General features: G+C 35.1%; 1 protein-coding gene across 6 annotated transcripts; it reads right to left on the bottom strand.

Annotated features, from left to right (window-relative positions):
* Positions 1-222: 222 nt before the first annotated feature.
* Positions 223-10,882, bottom strand: chchd3b (coiled-coil-helix-coiled-coil-helix domain containing 3b). Of its 6 annotated transcripts, XM_073941801.1 has the most exons (10): positions 10,660-10,882; positions 9,357-9,591; positions 8,925-8,981; positions 7,514-7,607; positions 6,609-6,789; positions 3,837-3,851; positions 3,542-3,625; positions 3,377-3,447; positions 2,519-2,654; positions 223-789 (listed from the first exon to the last, which is right to left on the bottom strand). In XM_073941801.1, exons 1-10 carry the CDS (start codon positions 10,732-10,734, stop codon positions 763-765), a joined length of 975 nt encoding a protein of 324 aa, XP_073797902.1. In that variant the 5' UTR covers positions 10,735-10,882; the 3' UTR covers positions 223-762.
* Between the last annotated feature and the right edge of the window lie 629 nt (positions 10,883-11,511).

The raw sequence follows: 11,511 nt of genomic DNA, 5'->3' as shown, positions 1-11,511 counted from the left end.
GTCAATGGGGCAAAAACAATCAAATTTATCAGCAAAATTCTTTCCATTTGCTAAAACACAGAGAAAGCTGTGGCCAAATTAAGCCTCAAAATCACCCCAGAGAGAATGAAAACACCCCCAACAGCACACAAGAGTTAATACTTTAACAAATGAAAGGAATATAATTACACATAAACTTTCAACATTACGTCCTAATGTCATTATACAAACACAAAGCCAGCCTCAAAATCAAAATGTTTTTTAATGTAAAGATGCTAAAACAAATGAACACAGATCTGCAAGTGGCACAAACATATGCATTCTGCAATTTAAACAGCATTTTTCCTTTGACAAATCTGAATCCAAAGCCAGCTCTGCTATTAAAAAGTCAAATAAACTTGTCTAAGAAATAGAGATTTCAAAGCAAAAGGCACTAAAGTTCGTCTATGCAAAACCAACATCAGACTGCAGCTTTCAGATTGTGCATTGCTTAGAATCTTTAGTCATGCAAACAAGAAAGAAAGAAGAAAACTTCACAGTTGAAAGAGTCTGAAATATTTTGAGGTAATAATTCATGAGGTAATAATCACGGCTCTCGTTCCTAAAGATATGTATAAATATGTAAAAATCCATTTTTTCCACTGAGGTATGATTCCCTTATGATGTTTGCAAGATGATTTTCTGCACGGTGCGCTTTAAACAGTTAAAGCAAAGGTTTGGTACTGATTTAGATGTGTTTTCAATGTGATGACCCATTTTTATTCTCCTGTTCAGGCCGGTAACTCAACCTCCAGTGCTCAACTTTTCATCCTGAAACAATAAATACAACAAATCTGTAAATAATTCAGCAAAAATCACCATTACGTTGCACATTCACTCTAAACAATGTTAGGTTGTTGTGACCCAATGATGGGTCAAATATGGACAAACCCAACCACTGGGATAAAAAGTGTAATTTAGGTTAAATAAAAAAAATTAACCCAACATTGGGTCAAATATGTATAAACCCAACCACTGGGTAAAAAAAGTGTAATTAAGGTTAAATAATAAAAAATTAACCCAACATTGGGTCAACTATGTATAAACCCAACCACTGGGTAAAAAAAAGTGTAATTAAGGTTAAATAATAAAAAATTAACCCAACATTGTGTCAAATATGTATAAACCCAACCACTGGGTAAAAAAGTGTAATTTAAGTTAAGCTGAAAAAATTAACCCAATATTGGGTCAACTATGGACAAACTTAACCACTGGGTTAAAAAGTGTAATTTAAGTTAAACTGAAAAAAAATTAACCCAACATTGGGTCAACTATGGACAAACCAAACCACTGGGTTAAAAAAACTGTAAATTAAGTTAAATTAAAAAAATTAACCCAACATTGGGTCAAATATAAACAAACGCAACCACTGGGTTAGAAAGTGTAATTTAAGTTAAACTGAAAAAAAATTAACCCAACATTGGGTCAACTATGGACAAACCCAACCACTGGGTTAAAAAAAACTGTAAATTAAGTTAAATTAAAAAAATGAACCCAACATTGGGTCAAATATGGACAAACCCAACCACTGGGTTAAAAAGTGTAATTTAATTTAAATTGGAAAAAATTAACCCAACATTGGGTCAAATATGGACAAACCCAACCACTGGGTTAGAAAGTGTAATTTAAGTTAAACTGAAAAAAAAATTAACCCAATATTGGGTCAAATATGGACAAACCCAAACACTGCGTTAAAAAAGTGGGTCCCACATTATTTTAAGTGGCCTTAACTAATATGTACTTACACAGGAATTAATAGTTTGTTACAATGTACTTAAATACATGTATTTACTGTGTACTTAAGCTTGATTAAATACATGTAACTACATCTGTAATTAACTTTTGTAGTTACGTTTGTAAATACACTGTTGACCATCCCTTACACCTTAACCCACCCTTAAACCTACCCATGCCACCAAACCTGTCCATAACCCAACCCCTATCACAACTCAAGAGCACCACAAGTGTTCTCAAATACATAATAAACACAGTAAGTACATTGTATTTATTTTTTTGATGTAAGTACATAGTAGTTAAGGACACTTAATATAAAGTGGGACCAAAAAGTGTAATTTAAGTTAAACTGAAAAAACATTAACCCAACATTGTGTCAACTATGGACAAACCCAACCACTGGGTTAAAAAGTGTAATTTAAGTTAAACTGAAAAAAATTAACCCAATTTGGGTCAACTATGGACAAACCCAAACACTGGGTTAAAAAAAAAAGTGTAATTTAAGTTAAATTTAAAAAAAAACCTGTATATTTAATCAAAACAAAGAACCCAACATTGGGTCAAATATGAACAAACCCTGAATTAATTTCTTCAAATTAATTTAAATAACACCTTTTATCCCAATGGTTTGTTTCGTCAATATTCTACCTAACGTTGGGTCACAACAACCCAGCATCTTTTTTTAGTATCATTACTTTTCTGCAGTAAATGCTCCAAACAGCTAAACTCGTTTTTTAACCAGTACATTAATGAAAGTGTGGTTCACCTGTCTGGCGCGGTCCACACACTGGATGTACAGCGACGCGATGTTGGAGCAGCACATAGTTTGTCCTTTATTCTCAGCGTAACACTTCAAGATCTGACTCTGGAGATCTGAACACACGGGCTTGATTCGATATCGCCTACAGAGAGTGAACAAAAAAGTCTCTGTTGAATGCTTGAATTTGATTGGCTGATGAGGGTTCTAAGGTGTGCCATTATTTTCAAATAAACACACAGCTGAAGTAGTTCCGGCAGGTTTTGAGTGCATTAGAGTTCTACATCACTACACTGAATGATTTCAGTAATTTCAGTCAATAATCACATCAAAACACACAGTTTCAATAATTATCGGTATTTTAAACAATGCTAATATCTACCGTGTATAACTGAACTATAGTATAAGTGCAGATTATTGAAACTAGTCTGCTGTGTTATTAGAAAATAAAGCACTCTGCTCATGGCCACATCACCACCTCAGGTGTGCATTAATGTCTAATAATTCAATGGGAAATTGTCAATTATTCCTAATATTAAGTACAATGAAAAACCTGCGTCACGGAGGCTCAGTGGTTAGCACTGTCACCACACAGCAAGAAGGTCGCAGGTTCGAGTCCCGGCTGGGCCAGGTGGAAAAACTAAATTGGCCGTAGTGTATAAGTGTGTGTGTGAATGAGTGTGTATGGGTATGGGTGTGTATGGGTGTATGTGTATTGTTTCCCAATATTAGGTTAAGGCTGGAAGGGCATCCACTGCGTAAAACATACGCCGAAATAGTTGGTGGTTCATTCCAATGTGGTGACCCCTGATAAATAAGGAACTAAGCCGAAGGAAAATGAATGAAAGAAAAACCCTGAACCCTTACCTGAATCGGTTTTGTGCGTCCTCTAAACCTTTCTTGTAATTTTCAGAAGTGACTTTAGTGAATTTAGACATCTGTATGACAACAAAAGAAGAGATGCATGTAACATAAAATAATATACTGCGCATGAAGAGATGATATAACTAGAGAAGCTTATAAAACGATTGCCTTTTCTTCCATCTTTGCAATCTGCTGCCGAAATAAATCGTCCTGGTTTTTCAGGTCCTTCTCCTTTTCTTCAAGCTTCTGAGCCTTTTGTGAAAATATAAAAATAAACCTGATTAGCCCGTAAATCAATGTAGAAAAGATGCATTTACAGCCTGTGTATGACAGAATAATGCAAAATAAACTGAGCTCGTTTAGTTTAATCACATTTAAGCATCAGCTCGCTCACATCTGGCTAAAACAGATGATTACAAATCACTTGAGCAAGCGGAATGAAGAATGAAATGAAGAGTCCTACCTTCCTCTCCATCCACTGAAGAACACAAGCAGATCGAGAGAAAGCAGAAAAGCAAGTAAGCGACAGTAAAGCACTACTATTTTAATAACCTCAAGCATTTTTAACATGTAAGCATATGCAAAGCCAACACATTGTCACCTTGGAGTTCTAAGGTTCTATCTGCGTTCTAAAGGATTTTGAGAGATTGAGCTTCAAAGTTTTTGCATTTCAAAAACAGTGAAAAACAGTTCCAAAAACAAAAACAGTGTGTGCAACATTTGTTTTTTAAAATAAAAATTAAAATGTAAACAACTCATTAAAAAACACACCATAATCTAAATAAGTTGTAATTTAATAAGAAGAAGTCAATTACTAAACTTAGACAAAAATGTCAGATAGAACCTTATAAGGTGACAACATGCAGATGTGTGGAGGGAAAATGTAGTTTTAGCATCACTCAAATACTATCATATTGTTTAATGATATTTTTAATGTAGTTTTATTTGACTCTTTCCCTTTTTTGTGTTTTTTTTAATCACTTTTGATTTTTCTAAAATATGTCTATATATTTTGCACGTTTTTTTATTGCTGTTTTTTTGTTATTTTCAAGTGAAAGTAAAGGAAATTTAAAAATAAAAATGAAATTATATAGACGAATTACCAACCTACGCCACATGGGTCCCCAGTTGCAAAAAAAAAAGACCGGTTGCAATAGCAAACATGTGGTGTTGTGCGGTAGGAAGTCCAAAAATAGAAAACTTAACATGAATGAAATTGCTGAATGAAAGTGCCAAACTGCAGCTAAAAATAAAAAAAATTGTCAAATAATTTGATTACTGATGTCCATGTAAACACAGTCACCGTCTTTCTCTCCTGCGTCTGTGTGTTTGTTTTGCCTCTGTGAAAATCAGCGTGTGCCCAAATTGAAACTCCCATTTTTATGCAAATTTTTATGCATCTTCCCTGTTTCCCTCCTCTGACACTCCCCCCTAAACAGAGCTGGACACGCCCACTTTCCTGACTTTTTCCAGACTAAAGGTGTGAAAACACCCTGCTGAAACAGGGGGGTTTCATAGCCTTTTAAGGCCCTGTTTACACTAATGTGTTTTAGTTATAAAACGGCATTTTAGAATGAAAACGATTCGTGTCCACACTAGCGTTTCTAAACAACTCTCCGTATATACCAAAACACTGAAAACGCACATCACGTGACCACAAACACACTCTCTGGTATGCGCTGCAGCCTACCTACCCAGATGAGAGCTGTGTTCATCAAGGATCTCCCGCTGGATCTAATCTCACTATATTTGCTAAACGTAATATTTAATTCATCTTGTTGTCTATATCTAACAACATATTCCCCGACTTTGGTCTTTTGAATCTATTAGGCTACCTGTTCTCAGGTAACGTGTTTTGGCTGAGCGCAAAAATAAATTAATAATTAATCTAACCATGTACAGTCTGTATATTGAGTAATTGCTTGCCTTTATTTCCTATAATGTATAAACTTATTATACGTTATACTTTTATAATGGCCATTATTGATTATTAAAACTACTATTCAGCAAAAGAGAGGCTATGTTTCGTGTTTTTAACGAAAATGAAAGGAGGCAGTAATGTTACGCATACAGTGAAGATGACGCTCATATATGCAGCACAACGCCTCAACATTTCTGCTGTCTGTTAAGTTGTTAATATCAAAATGAAAATAGCAGTTCCTTCATGTTTTTATTTTATTGTTAAGTGAAACAATGTAGCCAGAATGATGTGAATAAGGTTATTCACTACACTGTTCCCTTTGAAGATTTACCCGATATTTTCTCTGGAGTCTGTTTTCCATATCAAACTTGTGAAGTCTGCACTTACAAGGAGAGGATGCAGAACTTTAACTGTGTGTAGGCAACTTAATATTGAGGAAAAGCCCCAATCAGAGAGGCGAATGTCTGCAGCTCCGCCTCCGTTTTCAGATGTCTCCATTTTCCCCCATCCACACTGAGACAAAGCGGCAGCGTTTTAGAATGAAAACGGCCTCTTCAGGGTTTCCGAAACGCTCCGTATTCAGCGCTTGAAAACTCTGGCGTAGTGTGGACGGATGGCGTAACCGTAGCAAAACTTATGCGTTTTCAAACTAAAACGCATTAGTGTAAACGAGGCCTAAGGTCTGTTTTCTTTAAAAATCAGCTATCTCAACTAGCTGAGTGATATCCGATATAGAGTGGGTCTCAGATTATACAAGTAGCACTGCATTAAATTACATTTTCCCTGCCATTTCTTTATAACATGAACAGTTATTTTATCCCAGTATATTCATTGGAGTTTCTGCGCTAGCCTGCTAATCCTGACAGGCGCAAGCGTGTAAATGTCTTTTTATCTCTTTATACTTGAGCAACTAAATAAACACTGAAGATTATATTTTAATTATATTACAACATCGATGCTGTAAAAGGACTTGTATAAAATCGAAAAGTCACATTAACCGTTTACCGGACGTTTATCAGTATGGAAAGAAACATTAGCTCTGCATGTACCCTATTGTCTACAGAGCAAACCACTGTTGTCCAATGACTTGCCTAATTAACCAAACTTGCCTAGATAACATAGTTAAGTCTTTAAATTAAACTAGAATCTTGCAAAATAACCAGTAACTTATTATGTGTGGTCATCATGGCAAAGATAAAAGAAATCAGTTATTAGAAATGAGTTATTATGTTGAAAATTGTTAAACAGCACTTAGAGAGCAAATAACTGTCTTCGACTATACACAATAACACACAATACAGCAAACCGACTTACATAATACTGTGTAATGAGACGCTCATCCTGAACACTCAGCTGTTCTCTCCTGATGGCGTCCGCTAGAGTCTGTTGTTGAGATGTTTTCTCCTCTTCCAGAAGCTTCTTCACTTCTTCTTCAATCTGCCGTCGTGCAGTGGCTTGAGCCTGAGACAGAGCTTTCGCTTTTTCTTTATCCAGTCTAAAGAAAACACACAGTTAATACAGCTTTAGTGCTAAAACTGAACAGCAATGTTTCCATCCACCTATTTTATGTGTATTTTGGAATATTGCATGAAAAATACTTGAAAATGCCAAGATGCACATTGCACATTTTAAATTCGATAAGGAAAAATTAAGCATAATTGATGATGGAAACACATTTACTAAAATAAAATTGCATTGTTAAAGTCATATGGTTTAGTTTGAACAGATGATGTGACGGTTAAATGCGTTTCAGGGACACATTAATAGACTTTGCAGCTTTTCCAGCACATTGTGAAACATCTGTTCTGATGCATGTTGTTTTGTTCATTTCTAAAATCCCTCAGCCAAAGTCTGTCATCACAGTGGTTCAGTATTATTATTATTATATTGTTACAATCTACCAAAGGGCATCACACACCTCCAAAAGCCACCTCATTGCATTTATGGTGTTTCGCAACACCAGGCGCAACTCATTTAATAGAGAAGAAAAAGAGACGACAGTGGCTTCTCTTAATGCGCTAAACTACATTTCTCTGTCTCATATTTGGTGCCAGTTTGCCAGGAGGTGATAATATTGTTCTCTTTGACTCATTGTATGAAAACGCTGCTTTTATTCGCAAATATTTAATGCAGTATTCCAGCTATGCGCAAAAATGTAACATCTTTGGATGGAAACACAGCTTAAGGTTTTGATTGAGCTTCATTGAAAAGATTTGTACTGTTGTCGGATGTTGAGCTCTGCCGTCTTCATCTCCTCACTCATCTGCTTTAGAAGATCTTCTCTGATTTCCTTCCTGAGTTTTTCTTCATCGACTAAACAGAAGAAATTACATCATATTAGAGTAAAAATAGAGATTTTTCCTGATTATATGAAGCACATCACGTTAATGAGATTTTAAACAACCTATAGATTTCATTTTTCTTCGTTTTTGTTTTTTTTTGCCACATTTGATTGGCTGAAATATGACTATGTTTGTTTTTAGACATTTTTATTTAATTATTGTATTTTAGTTATAACACATATTTAAGTTATAACACATATTATTTAATTAAATTTAATTTAAAAATGCAAATGTAAATTAATTCTGAAACTCATTAACATAATTAAACCAAACTGAAAGTTTTTTTTTAACCCTTGTGTGTGCTGTTAGGGTTGTTTTCATCCACTTTGGGGTGATTTTGAGTACCAATTTGGCCACAACTTTCTCTATTTCAGCAAATGGAAAGATTTTTGGTGGCGAATCTTATTTAGACACGCATTTTGGGAAAACGCTTTGAAATTTTTCAGAAATTTAACAATATAGTCTGGCCAAATTGACTACCTTTGGTAATGTTGGGTCTGTTTTTGCCCCATTGACTTCCATTATAATGATATTTTTTGATTGCAAAGCAAATGCCAGCATATTATTATTTATTCTTTATTGTTGGTGGTACTTATTAGGAAGAGGTCAAATTTGTAATTTTTTTTGTTGATCATCAGTTGAAAAAGTTTAGTTTCTGGATTTGTAGTTATATGCAGTATAGTCTGTGTGTGTGTGTGTGTGTGTGTGTGGGGGGGGGGGGGGTGCAAAGGGACGGGACGGGACCTTTGCACACTTACCTTGATATGTCTGAAGAAATCTAAATAAACAGCTCAGCTCTCAGAACATAGTAAACATAGTAAATGTATTAATGCACACACACCATAAACTTCTGTTTTACTGCATAGAACTACACTTAAAAGCCAGAAACCATTTTGCACAGGCCTATCCAAAAGGTTAATGCTGCCAACGGATGATCAATAATAAAAATGACACAACGTACCTCTTCCCAACAGGTAAAACCAGCAACAATAAAAAATGTTTGATTATTTGGTGTCGAGGCTTTGCAGTAAAAAAGACGTTATAATGGAAGTCAATGGGGCAAAAACAGTCCCCAACATAACGAAAGGGTAGTCAATTTGAAAAGTACACAAGAGTTAAAGAAAGGTTAACAAAAAAACAACAACCATAATTAGAATAACATTAAGTTAAAAAGGTCTTCGATTTCATTGTGAATTTAGAGTTGAGCTCAAGATTGATGTGCAGTGAAGACTTGTCAAAAAATACCCAAAAATGTACTAATGAGCCAGATTATAAGATTATGAATTACCGTGCGCTTGTGATGGAAAGACTTGGCCACTGATTGAAGGCACAACAGGTTCCTCGACTGGCATAAGACAAGAAACAGGAGATTCTCCAGACACATCCATTGCATTGGAAGACGTTTCATCAAGCAAAACTACAGTAGAACTTGAGGAATCGGGAATGGAGGCTGGGAAGTGTGAATTCTCGACAGGTAAATCAGAAGACCATAGTGTAGTAGATTCAGCAACAAGACCTTCATTCTGCACAACTACAGGTTCAACAGAAGATGCAAGCGAGTCTGTGATTGGACGAGTTGTATTAGATTCAGGATCAGTCGTAGTGGTTAAAACTGGAGTGAAGGGTTCAACTGGTGCACTAGGTAGTTGAGGAGGTGTTATTGAGTCACTTGTTGAAGGAATATTTATAGGTTCAGCAGGCAAAACTACATGCGCATCACCTGTTGTATGACCCACAGGTGAAGCTGGTGTAGATGTTTCTTCAATCACAGGAACTGAAGATGCTGGTGGCTCAGAAGAGACCAGTGCACTGGCGTACGAGGGAGGATGAGGCATTATAGGTACTTGACGTTCATCTGGAACCGAACGCTTAGTGTTTTCTGACTGCGTGGAGGTTTTGGTTGAAGTTTGCACATGAGGAGACTCCTTCATGCGATCAATCACTCGCTCTGAAAGCTGTTTGGCATCAGATCAGAAATAGCATTGACAAACATTCACAATTGATTATTAATAATAATAAAACAGTGGTACTGCATTTGAAAACTATTTTTGTTTCACATAGAAGATTGAGTGTGATTCACATCAGGACCAAGAATTTTAGCAAACTACTATTAACCAAAATGAATTAAATCTTTTGTAAAATTGTGTGATATAGTTGGACTTACCTGGAATTTGTAGACTGGATATTTCTTTTTAGTGTAACTCTAATTGTAAGTGCTTATAAAAAATGTATGGTCATTTTTAAAGCATGATAATCACAAATCCACTATAGATTTGCTAGAAAAACTATAACTTAACCATAGTATTTATAGTAAATATGTGGTTGTACAAATGGTAGTCAGAGTGCCAACATGATTACTACACTTTTACCATATTAAAATCATGATTTATGTTCACTAAGCTATAAGAATAGTATGTGAAGTGTGTTAAGTTTGTCATTAATTATCCTGGTAATTATAATAGCAGTGTAAAATCTTACATAAATGATTAAATGGTGACCAGATTCATGGCATAGCCAAAAACACAGCATTTTACCATAGTATAAATTCAGCCAAATCTGTGATTATTTGTTAAAAACAAATACAAGGGTAAATTTTAGTACTTTGAGACTGATGTAGGGTTGTGTGGTCAATAGTATACACTTTAAAGCACATGGGTCTGATGTAAGTAAAGAGGTACTAGTTATGTTTAGGTGTAACATGCAAGTTTAGTATGCAGCAGGTCAACGTATATGACCTGTAAGCTATATATACACACACACACTACAAGCTACTAGTCCTGCAGGACATTTCGTTCTGCACCTATTAAACTGAATTAAAAAAATGAATTACATATTGAAGCGTCTGTAACCTCCAAGTTATTATATTATCCAAACTTCATACTGAATCAGTGAAACTCTGAGCGCAAACAACGTGTTACAACAAACATACGTACTTAAGTTTGTATCAAAAGTTTTGTTGTAAATGTTGGTTTAAAATACTTAATAATGAATGGGATACGTTTATATTTATTTAGTGCACTTACCCGAATGCCCTTGACGAATGTAACACCCTCCTCATCGTCGAGAGAAACGTGGCGCGAGCTGCTGTTTCCACCCATAACCGCGACGAGTTATCAGTTTATTGTGATGATTATAATTGGAAACAGTCAAATAAAGTGATTTATGTGAAGAACTAGGACCTTCAATGAAGGAATCAACATCCAAAGCCGAAAAGCGCGTGTTCAGTTCAGCCCTTCCCACTTTTTCAGCGCCGGAGGAGAAATTCCTCCACAGCCCCTCGTTTATTTAAACCTCCTCAGAGACAAACATTCACTTATGTGAGAAAATCACGATCATAAATTACAATAAGTGTTGTTTTTGTTAATATACATGTGATCATAACGTTCAATAGCGAATTAAAGGCGCCTTTTCGCGATAGTAAATATATAAGGGCGTGGCTTGTATGATGTAGCCTATTAATAATGCATGATGTGATTATTATTATTATTCATAATGTTTCAAAAATGCTCTGTCACTGAACATTTTACATTCAAATAACTGCATTACCGCTTATATTTTGTGTTCTTGTTAATATAATAACGCCTAATAGGTAATAATAATGGATTAATGAACAACATTATGACTTTTCTCTTGAGGGCGTGGCTAATTTGATATAGCTTATTAATAATGCATGATATTATTATTATTTATAATACTTAAGAAATGTTCTGTCACTACACATTTCACATTAAAATAACTGCATTACCGATTGTAGGTTTGTCAAAAATATCTTCTAGTCTTCATTCTCTTACTTTTGGTAGCTTCAATAACTGTTAATAACAATACATGTTGTATTTGTAAATATATTTGTTTATGAGAAATTAAAGGAGTATAGT

The sequence above is a fragment of the Danio rerio genome, chromosome 25, assembly GCF_049306965.1.
Source record: "Danio rerio strain Tuebingen ecotype United States chromosome 25, GRCz12tu, whole genome shotgun sequence".
NCBI classification, from domain to species: Eukaryota; Metazoa; Chordata; class Actinopteri; order Cypriniformes; family Danionidae; genus Danio; species Danio rerio.
The sequence above is the reverse complement of the archived record's forward strand: the minus strand, read 5'-3'. Positions and strand labels throughout refer to the sequence as shown.

Bases quoted from the DNA above. Each gene is read 5' to 3' on its own strand.
- chchd3b (XM_073941798.1), bottom strand. From the start codon at position 10,734: ATGGGTGGAAACAGCAGCTCGCGCCACGTTTCTCTCGACGATGAGGAG. The intron at 7,608-8,924 runs GTAATTCATAAT...TCTTCTGTTTAG, and splicing joins CTTTCCATCACAAGCGCACG to TCGATGAAGAAAAACTCAGG. The intron at 790-2,518 runs GTGAACCACACT...TTATTGTTTCAG, and splicing joins GTGTGGACCGCGCCAGACAG to GATGAAAAGTTGAGCACTGG.